The 23,427-nt window shown below is 45.6% G+C and overlaps 1 protein-coding gene across 1 annotated transcript; it reads right to left on the reverse strand.

The window, feature by feature from the left end:
* Positions 1–2,018: 2,018 nt before the first annotated feature.
* On the reverse strand, positions 2,019–19,199 carry LOC135058175 (homeobox protein vex1-like). The gene is made up of 3 exons (XM_063963746.1): positions 18,994–19,199; positions 3,602–3,864; positions 2,019–2,482 (listed from the first exon to the last, which is right to left on the reverse strand). The coding sequence occupies exons 1-3, from the start codon at positions 19,007–19,009 to the stop codon at positions 2,150–2,152; spliced, it is 612 nt and encodes a 203-aa protein (XP_063819816.1). The 5' UTR covers positions 19,010–19,199; the 3' UTR covers positions 2,019–2,149.
* Positions 19,200–23,427: the final 4,228 nt, after the last annotated feature.

Consider the following 23,427-nt stretch of genomic DNA (forward strand, 5'->3'; position numbering starts at 1 on the left):
GTCCCCCATGTGCTGCAATCTGACCCGGTGCAGTAAAGTGATGCTGCAAAGCGGCAGCGCACTTTACAGCACCGGGGGTCACCGCAGCACACAGGATTCGGCGCCCGGCAGCTCAGCAGGACCGGCTCCCTGGACTGGTGAGTGGGATCCGCGGCGTGCCATTGCCATACACTTACATGCAGAGGTGGATTTAGACCTCATGGGGCCCTAAGCAGGATACCAATTTGGGGCCCCCTCCTTCAAACAATCCATAGCATGATATTTTCGTTCCTGATATATGCCTCTTACATTATTTGTTGTTTTCCTCCTTATATTCTATGACAGTATATTACTTCCCCCTTCATTGATTGCACCACATCCACTCACTGACTGCATTTTATTATACCCATCATTACCCTCTTCAGTCAGTGTGACGGTATTATTATATATCAGTGACCCCACTGATTGTAGTAGGCAGGTCCCAATCTCCTATACACATAGGGGGTTATTCAGGTTGGATTGCAGATTCTGGTAAAAAGCGGAATCTGCAATCCTTTCTATCGCATGCTGGGGGCCGACAAGCGCAGGGCAAAGCCGTTCATCATGCTAATTGGCGAACAGCGATGCAATCGCATTGCTGAAGCAAAAATTAATGATAACCCCGAGCATCCGCAGGTAGGCTGTGTATGCGGGAGGTCTGCCGCCATTTTGTTGTTTGGAGCAGCTGCGTGTGTGACATCATGCAACCGCCACGAAAAGGGACTGTCCATGCCTGCGTTGGCCAGAACACTCCCCCACAATGGCGAAATGCTGCCCCCATGCCGCCCGCCACTGTCACTCAAAGTGTGATTGCATCCCTCTGGGATCTGCCCAATGCTCTGACATTTTTGGCGGAGTTAGCGGTCCACCGGAAATGCCCTACATAAAGCCTTATCAGCATGCCCCCCAGGATCCACAGGGCCCCCAGAGACCCACAGGGACCTAAGCAGCTGCCTTGGTTGCCTGGTAGTAAATCCTCCTCTGCTTACATGACAACAGTATTGCGCCAGCTATAATAAGAAACTATAAGCTTATTATCTGCAACATTTACAAAATCCCTACTTCATAGTCATTGGTCCCCATTACCAAGTGTTCTGCACATCATGACAGCTGAATAATTTTAAGATACCAGCTTCCAGACCCCGTGAGAGAAACTAGTTTGCAAGATGCAGATACCGGCAAAATTCCTGTGAGTCTGCACTTTTTTTTTCTTTTTTCTTTTATTTAAGTGACAACAATTTAAAAGGCAAATCTCACTTGGTTTTGCCTTTTAAATTATTGCTGCTTTAAAAACATATGCAGACTCTCCAGAATCACTTGGATGTCTTCATCTGGCAGACTATGACATTTCCCTCTAGGGGCCTAATTCAGACCTGATCGCTAGGCTGCGTCTTCGTACAGCGAGCGATCAGGTCTAAACTGCGCATGCACCACAATGCGCAGGCGCTTCACTTGGGTACAAAGCGGATCGCCGCTCACCGATGGGTTTGTGCAAAGAATCCATTCGCACGGGCGAACGCAAGGAGATTGACAGGAAGAAGCAGTTTTTGGGTGTCAACTGAGTTTTCTGGGAGTGGTTGGAAAACCGCAGGCGTGTCTATGCGTTTGCAGGGAGGGTTCCTGACGTCAATTCCGGTCCGGGACAGGCTGATGTGATCGCAGCGGCTGAGTAAGTCCTGGGCTACTCAGAGACTGCACAAAATCTGTTTGTACAGCTCTGCTGCACAGGCGTTCGCACACTAGCAAAGCAAAAATACACTCCCCTATGGACGGCAACTATGCGAACGCAGGACTGCAAAAAAAAACCCCTACCGAGCGATCAGGTCTCCGTGCTTCAGCAGTTAGCTAGCCTGATGTTACATAAAAAGGCAGCACTCTGACAGTGCTGTCTATACCCATCTACCTCAATATTTGAGTTATTGTGTACAAAACAGGTTATATACATCTAAAGGTCATTGAACATAAGCATTTTATTCTGGTTATTTAATCATAAAGCACCAATTATATTATCTCTGCAGTTCAATGTGTACAAAAGGTAAAAATGCACCAATAATAAAATAACTTACAATAAATATGTGCAACATTTTCAAATGTCCATAAAAATAGACTTAAAAAACATCCCGCAATAAAGTTAATATGGTGTGAATCGGTGACTGGCTGACTCATTAAGCATAGGGTGAGCAAGCATAGGAGGGAATGAGTAAGTGGCAAGACTTGCTGGCGCAATGGGCGGTGCTGCGTGTAGGCCAGGCCTAACCATCGAACTATGAAGTGGTCCAAAAGGATGAGCTGGGGCTGGAGGAGTAAGTGGCACTGCCAGCTCTGGCCGCACGGAGCAACCCGCTGCTTGGTAGTCTGAGTAGCCATAGTAAGGAAGGTACACACCAGAGAAAAAGGCTTCGACCCGAGCATCTTGACTTTGGCGTTTGAACTTCATCCTTCGATTCTGAAACCAGGTTTTAATCTAAAACAAAAATAAAAACCATTTGTTAAGGGTCTGTAAAAGATGAGCAACTCCATTCTCAGCCTACTGCACTAAAACGTAAACCTGCGTCCCCAGCTGATAGGGTCAGACCACAGTCCAAGCTACGTGCCAACCAGAGCTTTTTGGAGACTGGCCCTGTAGTGTGGAGGAGCCTCATTTGCGCTGGGATGTAATTAGCAGGGACAGCATGTTATTGGAACTGCTTTTCCTGCAAGATCATTTTGGTACATAGGGGGGATATTTTAGTAAAGAACACACCGTGATATAAACGGATAATAATCGTGGCATTATTGCCGACCCTTTAGGTACAGCAGCATGAAATGATAGAACACAAGTGGCAGCTGTCATAAAGTATTTTTCTAAAGAACTGTATGGTATAGCTTGTGATATGCTAGACATCTCGTTTTAAGGCAGTGGTTCCCAAATACGGTCCTCAAGATACCCCAACAGTCCAGGTATTAGGGATCTCCCGGCTTGTGCAGAGATGATATAAGCAAACTGACTGAGTTACCAATTACTGTAAGTCACCTGTGCGTAAGCATGAATATCCTTAAAACCTGGACTTTAGGGGGTATATTTACTAAAGTGCAGGTTTTCACACGAGGAGATGTTGCCCATAGCAACCAATCAGACTGTACTTCTTTATCTAGCACATTTTGAAGATAATAGCTAGAATCTGATTGGTTCCTATTAGCAACATCTCCACATTTGAAAACACATATTTTAGTAAATATACCCCTTAGAGTGCCTTGAAGACCGCGTTTGGGATCCACTGCGATAAGGTATTACAAAAAAAAAAAAAAAGACTTTTGTACTGTATGTCCAGCCAGAAGGATAGTTAAATGAGGACAGCGGCGGATTGGTATGCCGGGACGCCGGCCCGGATTCCATTTGGCCGGGCCAGTCGTCCCCTCATTGGATGGCTGTCACCCCCCTATGCAGGGCACCGCAGCCAGCCGCGATTGTGGCAGCGTTAACTGAAGCTTCTGTGCATGTGCAGAAGCTCAGCGAAGCATTTAAAACATGGACGCTGCCGGGCGCATTACAGTACTCCTGTACAATGCAGGTAGGGTAGAGGGAATCTAGGTCCCTGCTCACCTGAGTCTCTGACAGCCTCAGCACCTTGGACAGCCGCTTCTTCTCACTAGAACCAATGTATTTGTGCTCCTTAAAGCTCTTCTCCAGCTCCTGTAGCTGCTCCACGGTGAACTTAGTGCGGGACCTGGAGGAAATCTCTTCCTCAGAGAGAGACTCTGCTGGGCTCTTCATACTGTCCGAGCAGGACTTCTGGTACTTCTCTCCTGCAGGACTGGGCCGTCCAGCTGACACCTCCTTACCAGCCTTATGGGGTTTGGCAGCATCTGTCAAATAATAGGACAGTCATTTACAAAATAAATATAAAAATAAGACACAATACAATGTACATTCATTAAGCGAGGAATTGCTTCCAATACCACAACGTTTCTCAGCAAGGGTGGCATGTACTAATCACAAAATAAAGTGTTTCCAGAGGTTTACTGCAATACATATGGCTCACCATGTGTATTATAAAGGGTCTGCAGCAGATCGTGATATAAGCTGTGGACCAGTGACACAGCAGTGCTCATAGAATTATTTGGGGCTGCGATGTGTTTGTATGCAACAAGCTACAGAAAGCTAATTCTACCGCGGCTTCTGCACAATAGGAAACACCATCTATAGATGGAGGTGCTTATAGTAACCTTTAGGCTTCTTTTTGCAAGAATCCTTATTTCCCCTGCCAATTGTACATATGCAGGCTGTATGCAAGCACAATAGGACTCCTGGGCAGTGTTGGACTGGGGCATGAAGGGCCCTCCGGGGGAATGCAGTGATAGGGGCCCATACTTATAGGTGTGGCCAGCCTGCAAAGTGGGTGTGGCTAGCCTTCACAGAGGCTTGAAATACACAATTGTCTTGTGCAGTGTAATGCAACATATCTACCATGTATAATACAAGTGCACAGTCTGGAACATCCTTAGAGGAGGGGGTGGACCCTATGACAGTGGGGCCCACCGGTGGTTTCCCCTGTACCCCTGTGGGCCAGTCTGACCCTGTTCCTGTGTCATAAACCCGGAAGAACACTCTTTGCAAGAACAGCTCTTAACAGATAAACTGTCCCTGCAGGGAAGTGTACCTGTATACCAGCGATCACAGATGTGGGGTGGATCACAATTTCACATCCCGCTCCAACAATTTTATGTGCGAATATATATATATTATATATCTTTATATATATTATCACACAGGGATAGAATAAGGTGGCGGTGGATGCCAAATAATTTTAAATATAAATAAATGTAACTTATTTATAAGGTGCCACCAGGCCCACAAAGAGGAAGGGGGAGTGGGTACTTCTTACCCGGGCTTGTTGGAGGGATCTGGGTCAGCTGCTGAGGTTGGGTGCGGCCGCTGGCACCCCCCTGTACTTCTCTCGGATATAGCCCCCCCCCCCCCTCAGTACCCATTCTTGTAGCCACAAGGTGTACTCAGCACCACAAGGTATAATCAGGGTAACAGAGCAGAAATAAAACATTACATTCCTAACTACCAAATATTACACCACAGCTGGGGAGGATGAATGACAGGGCAACTTGCTGATGCTAGCAGAAGTATACAGAAGCCAGTGGTTGGTTTCAGTGCTCAAAGATCCTCTACCCAATCAATGGGCAAGTAAATGGACTCGGAGGGATAGATTTACTAAAGCTTATAAAACAGACAAGTGGCGGTGTTGCCTATAGCAACCAGATTGTATCATTTTCTAGAATGCAATAGAAAATGAGAACTAGAATCTGATTGGTTGGCAACATCACTTGTATGTTTCTTGAAACTTTAGTAAAGGTAATTGTAAGTAGCTGAAAAGGACAAGGGAGAGGAGCCACTGGAGACAAGATAGTGCTGGGGTAGAACAAGGGGGTGGAAGGCCCTACCCATAAGAGTGAAAAAATAAATATATATATATATATATATATATATATATATATATATAAATGATATATTTAACAATAGGTCTTCACATAACATGCCACGAGTTTGTTATAATGTGCAGTCACCAATTGCAGAATTTTCAAGGTAAGAATAATTTGAAAGTACAAAGTAGTCTTAAATTAAATGTGTATTTACAGATAAAGGGCATTCCTTACACACGATTACACGAGTAAAATGAGAACTAGGAACATATAATAAACCCCCGATAGCAGTCAGTAGCCATACCGTGCGCTGCTTGCAGAGTGTCAGGGGCTTGGTACAGTGCCATCACTCTCTCCTCGCTGTGACTCTCCTTCCCATCGCAGCCCAGTGCTGGGTGAGGCCTCTCCATTGCCAGTGACGACACAACATCGCTGCGATACTGTAGCGCTGAATGGCCCAACCTGCTCCATAATAAATCCATGTTGGGGTGATGTGCGTTCCTGCGGCTGCTCTCCGAGAGCCACTCCACGGTGTAAGACCTCTTCTCCATCCCTAGCTTACTCTGCACAGTGTCCACACTGAATGACCCCACTCTCTCCCACGCATATATAAAGGCCGGAGCCAATGTGGGATGTAATGATGCCTGTAACAATGGGTTTATTGGGTGTTACTGTAATTCCCATTGTCAGGCGGCTGTCACATCCTCCTAATCCCTCAATAAAGTAGTTAGGGGACTGGCCACTGGCTCCAAGTTCATTTCTAGTAGGCTGCCACTTAATGATACCACTGTCAGCTAATTGAATCAGTACCTTTTAGGATTAGATAGTCTTATATCATTGCATTTTAGCCCCTGTTCAGATTCATTGTCTCATGCCAAGATAACAAGTCTAGGGGGTACATTTAAATGATATCAATGGACAGACTAAGAAAAACCTAATCAGAGGTCAAGTTTTCCAGTCGATACCATTGTGAGCATGATGAGGTAATTGGATACTATGAGCATCCTATAAAGCAGTGTATTCTGTATATGAATACTGAGTGATATTTAGGTATATTTTAGGTGCTGTTGGACTGTGCATACATTGTGTGGGGCTATTACAGTACAAGGAAACATTAAATTGGGGGATACCGGTCTGAGGTATAATTATTTCCAATAGTAAGTTCCTGGGACAGGAAAGGACTCTGAGCAGAGACAGCTTTATCTGATCGTCGGTGCCAGGTACTGTTGGGGGGGATAATGGTAATGTGGTTTATTATAAGGAACTCTCGGCATAGGAAATGAGGGGACAGTCACTGAGAGTGGCAGCAAATGGGTGCTGGCTGCATTTCCAAGTCAATAGCTTGATGTTTTTATGGAGTAGATCAAACGCCTAATTGTACATTTCGTGAAAGAAACTCTGACGTCCTCTCTCTCTCAGGTGATTTTAGATTACAATGGGTTGCAGACCCCTCCACCTCCACCCCAAGACCCTTTCCTTGCCTGCTGGCCATTGCTCCTATTGCATTGCATTGAGATCCTGACCGTTGGGCAGTGGAAGGGGTTAACAAGCACTATCAAACAGCCCCCATGCAAACACCTCATTTAACAAAGTAACGAGTTGTCTCGATAAACTGGCTCCACTCCAGCCCAGTGATAAGGGATGAGCTGATTGTGCCATTTACTAATGTAAACAGACTAAAGGAAGAAAGTTAAGTACTGATATTTATTGTCTTCAAAGGGAAAACGTTTCTTGTCTGTGTTTAGACACTTGTGCAATACTGTATATGGCGGTCAACTGTGGGCTCAATGACCAATGTTATATGGTTGTTATTTTTTTGTCATTTTTGACTCCAATCTCCAAGAAAAATATAAATATTTCAATGTATTCAGTTTTGAAATGAACAATATTTGTGTTTGTACATACCGTGATATAAAGTGGCGTTCCTAATCTCTTTCTACCACAAGTATATTCTATTTAGAAATATTTCATAATGTGTGGTCAGAGCAGGAAGAGCTTCACCTATCATACTCCAGAACACTCCATAATTTTAACTATAAGGGGGAGATTCAAATGTTTGAAAAGTTGGTTGGGTGTCTGTCTATTAGATAGGGGGGAAAAAAGACTCCCAACTGACTTTTCAAACATTTGAATCTCCCCCTAAAAGTGATTAGAGTAATACAAAGAAGATATTTATAACATATAATATCATCTTTGTGTTATTCTATATAAAACAATCAATTTTTTGTATTACACTACTAATTTTTATGATAATAGTTGTATTATTTTAATCATTTTTACATTTAACTCTGGCTGTGATACTAGCAGGTGCCTCCCCAGATATTGACCTCACCGCACTTCACTGCCTGTTGGGGATACTTGAGTACTGGAATTGAGTACCAATGTCATACTGTATATTGCATAGATAGACGCCAGTAACTAAGGAGTATGCAGTCTACACTGTGTGGTATGCACAGGTGTGGTAGTCAGAATGACTACTGCGGGACTCATTCTGCTTTGAAAAGGATTGTTGCCCTTTCTTCTATGAACTTTTTTGAGAAAGGATGGCTGCTCACTATACCATTCAGGAGATTCATGTTATGAGTGATGTTATATAGGGATACAGTCATTAGGTCGACCAGTGAAGGTCGACATGCATTAGGTTGACATGGTCATTAAATCGACATGTACTTGGTCGACAGGTCAAAAGGTCGACATGAGTTTTTCACATTTTTTTGGATTTTTTCATACTTAACGATCCACGTGGACTACGATTGGAATGGTAACCTGTGCGAAGCGAAGCAAGGCACCTTGCCCGAAGCATGGCGAGCGAACATGGTGAACTAATTTGGGTTCCCGGTCCCTTTACGAAGAAAACGACGCCAAAAACAGTAAAAAAAACCAAGTCGACCTTTTGACCTGTCGACCTAATGACCATGTTGACCTATTGTCCCTGTTGACCTAATGCATGTCGACTTTCCATGGTCGACCTAATGACTGTCGACCTAAGTTGTGTCTATCCAACGACCCATACCCGATACATACTGTGTGTAACCATGTTAACAGGGTATGCGCAATTATACATTTAATTTTTTGTTTATACCATTGTCTGGGAAACAAGTGAATTTTCCTAGAGTGTATATGCTGCTATATCTTACTGTTTACTCTGCGCAGAAAGCACAGAAATTATTTCTTCAGTCAAAATGACTGCATCACTGACTAAACCACTTGTGAGTAATCAAAATGTGTGTTTATTTTATCATTCTCAAATGGTAGTTTCATTTAACGACTTCTACATTCCATTGTCTTTGCACATATTTATTTTAATGTTCTTATGATTTCTATGACTGTCACCAAATTCTACCATATCTGTCATCACAACCTCCCAACATATCATAGAACCATAGAGAGAGTAATGTTACTGTTACACTGTTTGCAAAGACAAGTGCTCAAAGTTCTGCAATATAAACGCCATTTAGAGGGCTATTTATCAAGCTTTCTTTCTATAAAATTATGTAGAAACTGAAGCTTCTGCATAATTTTATGGTTTTTGGTTATGTACTATTAGCATAGTGCAGGAGACTTCACAGAAATCTAATTAGCACCACAGATCGCATTCCACATTATTATCAATAGGGATTATAGGGCTAATTCAGCATGGATTGCGATATGGTCCTTGGCCTCGCCACTCCCAGAAAATGGAGGTGACACCCCTCCATTTCTGGCAATGCTGGCCGCCACCGTCCCTTCCCCCGAATGCTTCTGTCTGTCAATCAAGCAGAGATGTTTGCAGTACTGCCAGGGCCGGGTCTAGACCTTGTGGCGCCCAGGGCAAAAGTTTCCATTGGTGCCCCCCCAATAGACAAAACAGGGTTAGTGCACGCCGTAGGCGCATGCCAAAAAATAGGGGCGTGGCTTCATAGGTCATAGTGAAGGGGCGTTGCCACAGTTGGGACCCCTGTAGCTGTGCCCTCTGTAGCTTTGCCCTCAGTAGATGTGCCCCCTGTAGATGTGCCCCCTGTAGTTTTGCCCCCAGTAGCTGTGCCCTCAGTAGTTGTGCCCCCCTGTAGATGTGCCCCTAGTAGCGGCGCTTACAAATAATAATAATAAAAAAATACTCACCAGCCATGCTCCTGCTTCCCGACCGCTGCTGCTGTCCTCCGTCTCCGGCCGCCACTCCTCACATCTGTGGGAGAGACGTCATGACATCTCTCCCATAGCGCCGCACACCGCACAGACACTAGAGATCAATTATGACCTCTAGCGTCTGCGGCCGCTCCCACCATGCCGTGTGGTGCACAATGACGTCAGGCGCACGGCACCAGTAGCGACTCTTGCCACGGCAGCGGCAGCAGCACCCTCAGAACAGCAGCGCCCCGGACTAAAAGCCTGCTTGCCCGTGGCAAGAGACGTTACTGAGTATTGTGATGCAATCGTAGGACCTATTCTGCACATGCGCAGAATGGGTCCTACACATGCTCAGTTTCCCGATTATTGGGAAACTGTGCTTTGGATCGTGTAAGCGATTCAAGTTGAATTAGCCCCTATGATCTGACCCCTATTTACTAAACCCTGACAAGTTAAGCTTTTTTTTTTTTCTTTTGTAGAACTTACCATTCATTATACAGGTAAAGCAGGAGATATCACAGATATCGCCTGCTTATCCTTCAGTCCCAATTTGGCCTGCTGACACCATACATTGTCATGGGGACTTCAGTTTTCAGAGCTTGACAGCAGGAACCTTCCCCATCTTCAGATTGCATTTGTTCCATAACCTCTGCTGCCTCCCTACGGTAAAGAGGGATCCGAAACACCTTTGTTCTTGTTTTTGTTTGCACGGTCTCTGCTTATGTGCTTTGTAAGGTGCTGTAGATCCATTATGGTTCCATATAAATCAAGAATAATAAGAATAATAATATAGAACAGAAAGGGTTTTAGAAAACATGCAAGAGTTATCCAACAATGGCCCTCATTCCGAGTTGTTCGCTCGGTAATTTTCTTCGCATCGCAGCGATTTTCCGCTATTTGCGCATGCGCAATGTTCGCACTGCGGCTGCGCCAAGTAAATTTGCTATGCAGTTAGGTATTTTACTCACGGCATTACAAGGTTTTTTCTTCGTTCTGGTGATCGTTGTGTGATTGACAGGAAGTGGGTGTTTCTGGGCGGAAACTGGCCGTTTTATGGGAGTGTGTGAAAAAACGCTGCGGTTTCTGGGAAAAACGCGGGAGTGGCTGGAGAAATGGGGGAGTGTCTGGGTGAACGCTGGGTGTGTTTGTGACGTCAAACCAGGAACGAAACTGACTGAACTGATCGCAGTTGCCGAGTAAGTGTGGAGCTACTCAGAAACTGCTTAGAAATTTCTATTCGCAATTTTGAGAATCTTTCGTTCGCAATTTTGCAAAGCTAAGATTCACTCCCAGTAGGCGGCGGCTTAGCGTGTGCAATGCTGCTAAAAGCAGCTTGCGAGCGAACAACTCGGAATGAGGGCCAATGTACAGTTGGATTGGTGGGAATAGACAGAACACAGGTTTTTGGGAGCTAACAATCTAATGGATAAGGTCCTGCCTTTCAGGCCTTATGCACATTGAACCTACAATATTTATTTATTAGCTGTTTCTTATATAGCACAGCATATTCCGTTGTGCTTTACAATTGGAACAACAGTAATAGAACACATTTGGGTAATAACAGACAGCCATAGAGGTAGGATTACTTGTAGTACCACTGGGACATGCTAATGTGCTCTGAAGATCAGGGGCGAATTTAGAGGTCATGGCTCCCCTCAGGGCCGTAACTAAGTGTGTGCGGAGGGGGCACCTTCACATAGGGGGTCATTCCGAGTTGATCGTAGCTGTGCTAAGTTTAGCACAGCTACGATCGTTAACTCAGACATGCGGGGGGACGCCCTGCACAGGGCTAGTCCTCCCCGCATGTCAGTGCCGCCCCCCCCCCCCGCACAAATACAAAAGCATCGCACAGAGGCGATGCCTTTGTATTTGAGGAGTAACTCCCGGCCAGCGCAGCTCCTGCGCTGGCCGAGAGTTACTCGTCGCTCCCGCTGGCCGCAGCCATGCCTGCGTTGGCTGGACCGCTCCCCCAAAACGGCGGCTAAACGCAGCCGTTCAGCCCCCTCCCGCCTAGCGACCGCCTCTGTCTCAGAGGCGATCGCTAGGCAACGATGACTGCCATGTGCCGGCGTACTGCGGCGCCGGCGCATGTGCAGTTCCTACCCGAACACTGCGCTGGGACAATCTGCAGCGAGCAATCGAGTCGGAATGACCCCCATAGTGCTGCAGGTGGCACTTGTCAATTACCTGTTATAGGGGGTAATTCAGATGTTATCACTGCTGTCCATTTTGGCACAGCATGTGATCAGATCTCAACTGCGCATGCATATGAGCCACAATGCACTGGTGCATTGCACAACAGCACCGGGCATCGGCGCCTAGCGACGGGATGATTCGAAAATCCGAACGCACAGGTGTTCGCAAGAAGATTGACAGGAAGAGGCCGTTTGTGGGCGGCAACTGACTGTTTTCCAGGAGTGTCCAGAAAAACGCAGGAGGGACCAGGCGTTTTGAGGGAGGGTGTCTGACGTCAGCTCCGGCCCCGACCAGGAGGATACAGTCGTAGCGGCTGAATAAGTCCTGGGCTGCGCAGAGACTGCAGCTCTGCTAATGAAGCGATCGCACACTTGCACAGCGTTTTCCCTTCCCCCTGTAGGCGGCGACTAAAAAATGCAGCCCAGCGATCAGATCTGAATTAGGCCTTTAGTTACTTTCACTTGCAGCTTCCTCCCTTTTTGAAGCCCAGCATCTCCTGACCATGCCTGTCTCCTATACTTACCCCTTCTGTCGCTAATACCTATACAACATTCATGAACTCAACTTGAGAATTTTTTGTTATTCAGTCACACTGTCCTTTATTACATTTCAAGATGCTGACATACCTGGGATTTGAACCCATCACCTGCGGCATTGCAATCAGATACTCTATTCATGAGCAGATCTATGAAGTGTGTGGATGCAAGGGATTGGATATGTCACTGCACACTACATAGATTTGCTCAACTACAATGCTGATTATTATTTTTTTACAAAGTACCAGTAGCTTCATATAGTGTTCATAGTTTCTATGCAGGATCAAATAGCTCAGTGAGTAGGATGTTTGATTAGAATTCAAACGGGTCATAGGTTTGAATCCTGGGTATGGCAGTATATTGAAATGTGTTATTTAATAATGGGTATTGTAACTGAATAACAACAAGCTCTCAAGTTAAGTGCATGAATGTGGTATAAAGAGGATTTGTGTCCAAATCCATTTTCTTGCAGAGGTCTATAAATGTGGAGCATCATAGCATGGGCTTTCTCGGGGATCAATTTTGTCATGCCCCTTACCAACGAGGCATGTGCCTTATGCCCATATTAGAAAAATGGAGGGGAGGGGCGTCAATTCTCTCTCTGGCACAGGGCACCAAAAAGCCTAGTTATGGCTCTGGCTCCCCTAGGCACAACATAACTGCTGCCCCTCTCTGTCTAATTGTATTATTTTACATTGATTGGTTAAAAGCCCTCATTTGATGAATAGCAATATAATATAATTTTTAATTATGTATGCATATTTACTAAACATGACAGCTTACAGGGGCAATACTACCAGTTTACACTCCACTCAATATGCCATATGGTAGAGTAGAGTGACAATAATTTGCAGTTACTGGTAAATTTCAGTCAGACAGCACTAAAACAAGCATTCAAGTGCTGCCCCCCAACAATTGCTGCCCTTAGGCATGTGCCTAATGGGAAATTCACCACTGATAAAGATGACAGCACGTTGACTAACACGCATAATAATCAATCTATTATAGAACATTGTAGTGTTTTCTTGTACTATATGCAGTGTTACTGTATATGAGGTAAACTGGCAATCGCAGTGTGCATAGCACTGTTTCATCAAAACGTGCGCAAGCAGCGAAAAACCGTCAGCATGCAGTCTTTCTGCTGTACAAGATGAGTGATGAGAAATGTATAACTGGTTATTCCATAAACAGATACATACCAGTTTCTCTTTATGGAATTACAGAATTATCTATCAGTCTCCTATTGTTGTCTTGCTTTCTAGGTATAAGTAAGGAGACTATGTATTAATAATTGCGGCACTTACTAACATTCCATTTTGCAGTGGATATTTTAATAATGAAAATATCTCCAATATGTACTTACGGAAACCCATAGGGACGGCGGTAGTGTCAGTTTCCGGATTCTAGGGCGGCGCCAGACAAAGGTTGCAGAAGGGGATCGAAAGATCTCTCTCCTGCTACTCTGCCTCCATAGGCTTCAAGCAGTTTACGCCATATGAAGATGGTGCAAACTAACGTGGCTAAACTTTGTTAAATGTCACTTACCTTTGTAGAAATTAATGGATAATGGGGATTCTTCAGACCTGATCGATGGGCTGCTAAATTTGTTGTCCTGTGATCAGATAATCGCCATCCAAGGGGAGTGTATATTCTCCTGTGCAAGTGTGCGATCTCATGTGTACGCCGTGCTAAAAAAATCCCTCAGTCAGTGGAAAGCTGCAAATCCGTTCACACTACACCAGTGTGCGCAGCCCAGGACTTACTCCTCCAGTGCAATGAGAACAGGTCTACTGGGACCAGAGGTGACGTCACACACCCTCCCTGAAAACGCTTGGGAACACCTGCGTCTTCCCTGACACTCCCTGAAAACGGACAGTTACCACCCACATACGGTCACTTCCTGTCAATCAGCATTTGGCGACGCGCGTGTATGTTGCGGTGCATGCGCAGTCTATCGATAATTGCCCGCTGTGTGGAAACACATAGCAACGATCAGGTCTGAATCGGGCCCAATGAAAAGACTGCTATACAAGTTTACATTTTTAGGTCTGTTAGTCCAAAGGGACTGATCCAAGTTCTGGGGGTCATTCTGAGTTTATCGCTAGCAGAAATGTTCGCTGTGCAGCGATGATGCAAAAAAAGGCACTTTTGCGCATGCGTATGTGGCGCAATGCGCACGCGCGACATACTTTCACAACGGCCAATGTCGTTTCACACAAGTTCTAGCAAAGCTTTTTAGTCGCACTGCTTGCCGCAGAGTGATTGACAGGAAGAGGGCGTTTCTGGGTGGTAACTAACCGTTTTCAGGGAGTGTTCGGAAAAACGCAGGCGTGCCAGGAAAAATGCAGGCGTGTCTGGGCGAACGCAGGGCGTGTTTGTGATGTCAAAACAAGAACTGAACAGTCTGAAGTCATCGCAAGCGCTGAGTAGGTCTGAAGCTACTCTGAAACTGCACAAAATTATTTTGTAGCCGCTCTGCGATCCTTTCGTTCGCACTTCTGCTAAGCTAAAATACACTCCAGTGGGAGGCGGCATAGCGTTTGCACGGCTGCTAAAAACGGCTAGCGAGCGATCAACTCGGAGTGACCCCCTCTGTTCTTAGTTGTGCTCATGCAAATTTCCAATGAAAATACTTAAAAAAAAAAAAAAAAATAAAAAATATATATATATATATATATATATTTATTTGTAAGCTTGCAAACAGGATCCTCTTACCTCTTTGTCTGTGACTGTTATTACCGAGTCTCATTTTATTAATGTTTTGTTCCCAATAAGTAAGGGTAATTGAGCGCATTTCTTTGTTTTAAATCTCCCTATATTATACTGTATTTGTTTAAAAACACCTGAATGTACTGACCATTATATCTTAAGAAAAATTTGTAATTCGTTTAAACTTTTATTGACGGAAATAATAGACCCTTATAGATCACAATGCTTTGTAATCCTTCTGTCTTCACAAGTGTTACATCGTGTTATGTTTTGTTATGTTGAAGTGTTACATGCTGAATCATTACAAGTTGACACCAGCTACTGTCAAACTTATAGAAACAAATTAACAATTTCCTTTCAGCAACAAAGACCTGAATAAACTCCTGTTCACACCTAGAAGAAGGAGGAAACTATTTTTGGCTCTAGAGTAGACCTGTGTCAGCCAGTTGCAAACGGTCTTCACAAGTCCTCCAGGAATCTTTGTTACCAAAAAATTGGAGTAATACACAAGCGCTTCTAGTTCTATGGACAAAGAATTTCTTTACAAGATACACTTTTGATATCCGATGTTCTCTGTTCTCTATGTGGTTCGCACCTCCAAACTGACCTCCTTGCAGGTGCTGGTACACATATAAAGGTATCTTTTCCCAAATCTTCCTTTTCTATGACCCCTCTTGGTAAGACGCTCACCTCATATAAGAGCCCTATATGCTCTGAAAGGTTTCTTTATGGTCTTCATGCATCACATCATATTCACCACAATCTGAAGGCACCCTCTCCCTTATTATGGCGCTCACCTTAAGGTAGATCCCTATGTTCCTTGAAAGGTTTCTTTTGCAGTCAGCGTCCGCTGGATGTATAATGGAGAGGAGCTACTTCTTTCCAATCTCAGGCACTCAAAATATGATACCATACGTCCACAATGGTAAAAGGATGTGGTTTTAATTAAAAGACAAAAAATATTTCATACAATAAAAACATACATATACCCACATAAGGCCGTCCGGGTTTGTCCCTCTCTACTCCCTTCGGAACCGATGGTGATAATTTCACCAAAACGTTTTTAATGGCACTTACTGCCTGGGTTCCTGATTGGAGAGTTTAACTGATGGAGGAGAAAACCTTTAGACCGGGGTAAAAATGGATAAAAGGGCAATCAGGAACCCAGGCAGTAAGTGCCATTAAAAACGTTTTGGTGAAATTATCACCATCGGTTCCGAAGGGAGTAGAGAGGGACAAACCCGGACGGCCTTATGTGGGTATATGTATGTTTTTATTGTATGAAATATTTTTTGTCTTTTAATTAAAACCACATCCTTTTACCATTGTGGACGTATGGTATCATATTTTGAGTGCCTGAGATTGGAAAGAAGTAGCTCCTCTCCATTATACATCCAGCGGACGCTGACTGCAAAAGAAACCTTTCAAGGAACATAGGGATCTACCTTAAGGTGAGCGCCATAATAAGGGAGAGGGTGCCTTCAGATTGTGGTGAATATGATGTGATGCATGAAGACCATAAAGAAACCTTTCAGAGCATATAGGGCTCTTATATGAGGTGAGCGTCTTACCAAGAGGGGTCATAGAAAAGGAAGATTTGGGAAAAGATACCTTTATATGTGTACCAGCACCTGCAAGGAGGTCAGTTTGGAGGTGCGAACCACATAGAGAACAGAGAACATCGGATATCAAAAGTGTATCTTGTAAAGAAATTCTTTGTCCATAGAACTAGAAGCGCTTGTGTATTACTCCAATTTTTTGGTAACATATATGTATTTTGGAAGTGGTGTTTCCAAGGGGTTTTAGTACAAAGCCGCTAAAGGGGCGCAAGTTATTACTCTCTTTCTTGTCTCCAGGAATCTTTGTATATATGTACAGTAATTCAAGTGAAATGTGTTGCTTGTTTCACACCTATGACTTTATTTTAAAACCGATGACATTTTATTATTACAGTATATACTGTGCGATTTTAGTTTTTGAGGATCCACAAAGCAATAAGCACTTTACTATTGCATGGCTCAAACCAGTGGCGGAACTAGCGAGCGGTGGGCCCAGGTGCGACAAAATGTTTTGCCCCCCCCCCCCCCTCCCTCACCCCATCCAAGTCCACCCCCTTCACCCATGAAGAGGATCTGGTGAGGGAGACCTGCTCAGGGCCAGGGAAATGGATACCTAGCAACAGTGCCGTAACTAGACATTTTAGTGCTGTGTGCAAGAAATGGCATCGGAGCCCTCCCCCTCTATGTAAAACAGGAACAGTGCGCAGCGTTGGCGCGTGCAAAAAATATAGGGGCATGGCTTTGTGGGGAAGGGGTGTGGCCACAAAATAATAATACCAATTCATATAACGGTGCACAGTAGTCTCCATTATTCAAATTACGCCGCACAGTAGCACCACTACACCAGGTAGAGCCCTTTTTACACATTACGGCAGACAGTGTCCCCTTTTTTACACATTACGGCAGACAGTGTCTCCTTTTTTACACATTACGGCAGACAGCGTCCGCTTTTTTACACATTACGGCCGACAGCGTTTCCTTTTTTACACATTATGGCAGACAGCATCCCCTTTTTTACACATTACGGCAGACAGCGTCCCCTTTTTTACACATTACGGCAGACAGCGTCCCCTTTTTTACACATTACGGCAGACAGCATCCCCTTTTTTACACATTACGGCAGACAGCGTCCGCTTTTTTACACATTACGGCAGACAGCGTCTGCTTTTTTACACATTATGGTAGACAGTGTCCCCATTTTTACACATTACGGCAGACAGTGTCCAATTTGTTACACATTACGGCAGACAGTGTCCCCTTTTTTACTCATTACGGCAGACAGCATCCCCTTTTTTACACATTACGGCAGACAGCATCCGCTTTTTTACACATTACGGCAGACAGCGTCTGCTTTTTTACACATTATGGTAGACAGTGTCCCCATTTTTACACATTATGGCAGACAGTGTCCCCTTTTTACATATCACGGCAGACAGCATCCCCCTTTTTACACATTACGGCAGACAGCGTCCCCTTTTTACACATTAAGGCAAACAGACAGAATAGATAGATAGATAGATAGATAGATAGATAGATAGATAGACAGAAAGAAAGACTAGATTATACTTACTGTCTCCGCTGGCTCAGGCTCCTCGGTGCAGCTTGATGGCAGATGATGATCCCAGGCAGGGGAGAAGAAGGAGGAGGGAGGAGGAGGGTGCCACAGCAGGGTTTGGCTGCGGCCAGGTGGGTTAGGGTTTGGCTGCTGCCGGGTGGGTTAGTGTTTGGCTGCTGCCGGGTGGGTTAGTGTTTGGCTGCGGCCGGGATGGTTAGGATTTGGCTGCGGCCGGGATGGTTAGGGTTTGGCTGCGGCCAGGAGGGTTAGCGTTTGGCTGCGGCCAGGTGGGTTAGGGTTTGGCTGCAGCCAGGAGGGTTAGGGTTTGGCTGCGTCCGGGAGGGTTAGGGTTTGGCTGCGGCTGGGAGGGTTAGGGTTTGGCAGCGGCCAGAAGGAATAGGGTTAGGCAGCGGCTGGGAGGGTTAGGGTTTGGCTGCGGCCGGGAGGGTTAGGGTTGGCTGCGGCCGGGAGGGTTAGGGTTTGGCTGCGGCCGGGAGGGTTAGGGTTTGGCTGCGGCCAGGGGGGTTAGGGTTTGGCTGCGGCCGGGAGGGTTAGGGTTTGGCTGCGGCCGGGAGGGTTAGGGTTTGGCTGCTGCCGGGTGGGTTAGGGTTTGGCTGCAGATTTGGCTGCGGCCGGGAGGGTTAGGGTTTGGCTGCGGCCGGGAGGGTTAGGGTTTGGCTGCGGCTGGGAGGGTTAGGGTTTGGCTGTGGCCGGGAGGGTTAGTGTTTGGCAGCGGCTGGGACGGTTAGGGTTAGGCAGCGGCTGGGAGGAATAGGGTTTGGCAACAGCCAGGAGGATTAGGGTTAGGCAGAGGCCGGGAGGGTTAGGCTTTATCTGCAGGGGGATCAGTTAGGGTTATGCATTAGAGGAAGGGTTAAGGATTAGAGGGAGAAATACTTACTGGAATATTGCAACATCACAGGTCCATGGCGGAAGTCCCTGTCACAGTACAGCTGGGCCCCGGTAGAAGAAACTGGTGCTGCTGCCGCTGGGAGTAGGTAAGAGACCACTAGGAATGATTTGTCGACGGTACATCATGTCGAGACATCATCTGGGTGGACATGATGAACATCAGCATGGTTACTGTTGACTTGCTGCATGCTGACAGTTACACCATGTTAAAATTCTCATGTCGACCTGATGACAGTTGACAAGCTATACCACAACCGCCCATAGCAACCAATCACATACATCTCTGAATTGCCCTGTTTTTAGTGGGACAGTTCCAGTTTTAAGGCACTGTCCCATCTGTGGCCCGTAGTGTCCCGTTGGGGGTGGTTTGGAGCGCCCCTCTCATGCGGTAAATAGATGATGTGTGTATATGCTCCAAGAGCACTGTGCATGCCCCCACAATCAAATGAAAAATTGGGGCAGGGCTCACAGTCACAGAATTCCTGTGATCACATGCCACCTAGCTGCTATGCCATACTCCCTAATTTGGGTGCCCACCTGTGGCATGCACATGTGTCCCTCTGCTGGTGCAAGGGGTGTAGTATGGTATGGCGGCGGCCAGGCTCCCGGCGACCAGCATACCAGCGCTGGGAGCCCGACCGCCGGCATACCGACAGTGTGGCGAGCGCAAATGAGCTGCTTGTGGGCTCGCTGCGCTCGCCACGCTGCGGGCACGGTGGCGCGCTACGTGCGCCTATTTATTCTCCCTCCAGGGGGGTCGTGGGGGAATATCTGTCGGTATGCCGGGTGTCGGGATTCCGGCGCCGGTATACTGTGCGCCGGGATCCCGACATTCGGCAACCTGAAGACCACCCGGTGCAAGGTGTTAGGAGGTATGCAATCAGCTTCTACCTATCATCTTACAGAATGTACTTGACAAATGCTACCTCAAAGCTGATGGGTTGCTATGAACAACGGCCCCACTGGTTCTCCTCTAAACTCTTTACACTGCTTTTATATATCATGGATGGTCACTTTCCGAGAATTCTATATTTGTATGTTTTGTTTACATCTCTGGGTTTGACATCATATGAGCTCACGTCTGTGCATTATAATTGCATCTACCCAGGAGATCTGATGTCATTATTAATATAAATAATAATAATAACAAATGTATTTCTTTTTTGATTTATAACCTGTATTTCGTGGAGGATTTGCAACAATAGGATTCTAGTGTGTGTGCCTCAATTGTGTATAGATGTGATTGTACAGACAGACAGACAATCATTGATTCAAATAGAACTGATTCAAACCTTAAATACTTGGTATTATGAGGGGAATATTGCTCAATGCTAAATACTAAAATAAAAACCTAATTACATGTATTAGTATATAAACATATTGCGTTAATTAACTTAATGTTTTCCTTTATAATAGAAAGGTGTTTGGATAGTCTGTCTTGTTTCGTTATGTGTCTACAAACAAGTTTGCTAAAAATCTAATTGTTTACCACTTGTCATGAACAATGAGAGACTTGTGGTGACGTTCACCTTGTCTCCGACCAAATTAAGAGATCACTTCACACTAGTAACTGTCACATTTAAATGATTGCTTTTTCTTACATTGGCATGCATGTGTTTCTGGTCCACACAGTCTCCCCTCACTTAATTGCTAAGATTATTATAAAGAACTGCAGTGAACTGAAATGTAAAAAACAAATGTTATTTTGACGCAATAAATACATCATTTTCCTAGGACATCATGGGGAATTCTGCAGCACAAACTTACCCACTTTCTGGCTGCCCCATACAGGAGGGGGCAGCCAGGTCAGTATTCGAGAGGGCGGGTGTAGTATGTGATGCCGGCGGTCGGGCTCCCGGCGGCCAGCATACTGGTGCCGCAATCCCGACCGCCGGCATACCGACAGCTGGGCGAGCGCAAATGAGCCCCTTGCGGGCTCGCTGTGCTTGCCAAGCTGCGGGCACGATGGCGCACTACGTGGTATGCTATCTGTTCTCCCTCCAGGGGGGTTGTGGACCCCCAAGAGGGAGAAAAGCTGTCAGTATGCCGGCGGTCGGGAATCCGGCGCCGGTATGGTGGTCGTCGGGAGCCTGGCCACCGGCAACCTGAAGACCACCCGAAGGGGCATGGGGTCATCATAGCCCCACCCCCCCATTCAATGCACTGATTACCTGCATTGACCAGCGGGGGCCAGGACTACAGTGTTGCGATTTAGCACGAATTGCATCATCCGCCTCCCTGGACCACCCACCGTGGGGGGTGGGGGGGCTGTGGGGGCTGTGGGGGTGAGGCTGGTTCTGGGAGACCTGCCTACTTTTCTGAGGGGGCGGGAGTGCCACCTGATTTTTGGGAACCTCCCGGGCCAGGCAGGCAAGTATGCTGCAGCGGGATGTTCTGCATGGGATTGCATGGGCTTGATACATCTCCTCAATGGATTGTAAACTCCACTGGGGCAGGGACTGATGTTAGTGATTGGGTCCCTAGCTTTGTCTTTCACATGCTTTGCATTTTTTGTTATTAATAAATGATTAATTTTTACTGATCCAATTCCATACACATAATTTAGCATACCCATGACCGGTGCTTGATATATTTCACTTTGGCACAAGAAAAAAAACAAGAGAGAAGAGTCTGATTTTGGTGCACAATACTAAGAATGAATTTAAAATTCATTCTTGATGTTGTGCGCCAAAATCAGACTCTTCTCTCGTTTTATCCAGGTGCCAATAATAGACTGAGGCAGCACCCCCTATTTTTCTTGTATACAGGGAATGGTAGATATAATTCATTATAAGGGTACAGTTACTATTGATGTAAATAAGTCCTAGTGCAATAGAACCTTCTCCTTTCTCTCTCTCTCTCTCTCTCTCTTATATTTCACTTATAAGTTCCAGATACTCAGCCTATGAAAACTGCCAATCTATAGGGGTGAAGTTCTGACCCACCATATGCATCATGTGATCAGCAATACGGTGGATATCCCTCTATACCCGAAATACTGAAAAATTCATTTGATAACTATTTAAAGCAGATCCACTAAGCCTTGGAGAGAGTTAAAGGGCCTGCTTCATGTTTGTAAGAACATCAAATTATCAAGCAACTGGGCAAAATGCACTGCAGGTGAGGCAGATGTAACATGTGCAAAGAGAGTTAGATTTGGGTGGGTTATATTGTTTCTGTGCAGGGGAAATTCTGGCTGCTTTATTTTTATACTGCAATTTAGATTTCAGTTTGAACACACCTCACCCAAATCTAAGTCTCTCTGCACATGTTACATCTGCCCCCGCTGCAGTGCACATGGTTTTGCCCAGTTGCTTGATAATTTGCTTCATTTACAAACATGAATCAGGCCCGAATTGCCAACCAACCAGCTCCTGTCATTTTCCAAACACAGCCTGTAACATAACATGGCAGCTAGGAGCTGATTGGCTGGTGGTTTATCTCTCTCCACTTTATCACTCTCCAAGGCTTTGTAAATATCCCCCCTGTGTATTTTATGTGAGTTATGGCAAAAAGTAGAATACTTCCATGTCCTAACTGACTTCTGAGGCTTAAGATGTGTTCTTTGTTAACATTAATAATCAAAAAAAAAAAATTCTTTATTTTTGGGGGGGGGGGGGAGGGGGGGGGGGTTGTACAAGTTTAACCATGACTTAACCTAAAGGGAAATAACTTATATTTATCTGATCTATAGTATAGCTAGTAGAGAGTAAAGGGGGTACTAACGGGAGAGATGTGTGCTGAGCGATCTTAACACAGACCGCTCAGCACACATCTCTCACCCCGCTCAGCACAGCGCGATGTGCTGAGCGAGGGGGAAAGCCGACGGGGGGCCGCTCACTTCACACAACGGTGAAGTGAGCGACCCGCTAGATTGAGCCTGCATGCAGGCTCAATCTAGCATCGGCGATAGCGATGTGCGGGGCCGCGCATCGCTATCGCTGGAGGGCATACACACGGCAGATCCGTGCTTAAAATCTAAGCAATCTAGCAAGATTGCTTAGATTTTAAGCACGGATCTCTCCGTGTGTACCCCCCTTAAGATTAGGGTAATGGAGACCATGGCTGGTATCTGCTAACAAATTTGCTGCTACGATCAACTCTGAATTACCCCCATAGTACATATTGCACAATGTGTATACACCTTGTGAAGCCGATGCACGCTCCCCGGGGTCGATATCTCAAGAAATAATAGACTGTGCAGGCAGGTCAATTTTGACTAAATTGTATATAGTCAAAATTGTACCGTGTCTATACTCTATAGTCCATATTGGCAGTTCTGGGCTCGGGGGAGTTCAAGGGAAATCGTATAGTCAAAATCGGCCTTTAGCCAGAATCGCACAGTGTGTACCCAAATTTAAGGAGTACATGGACTCGGCTCCATGTTTTATAATATATGTGTGTGTGTGTGTGTGTGTGTGAG

This window comes from Pseudophryne corroboree, chromosome 3 (genome assembly GCF_028390025.1).
Source record: "Pseudophryne corroboree isolate aPseCor3 chromosome 3, aPseCor3.hap2, whole genome shotgun sequence".
Classification (NCBI taxonomy): Eukaryota; Metazoa; Chordata; class Amphibia; order Anura; family Myobatrachidae; genus Pseudophryne; species Pseudophryne corroboree.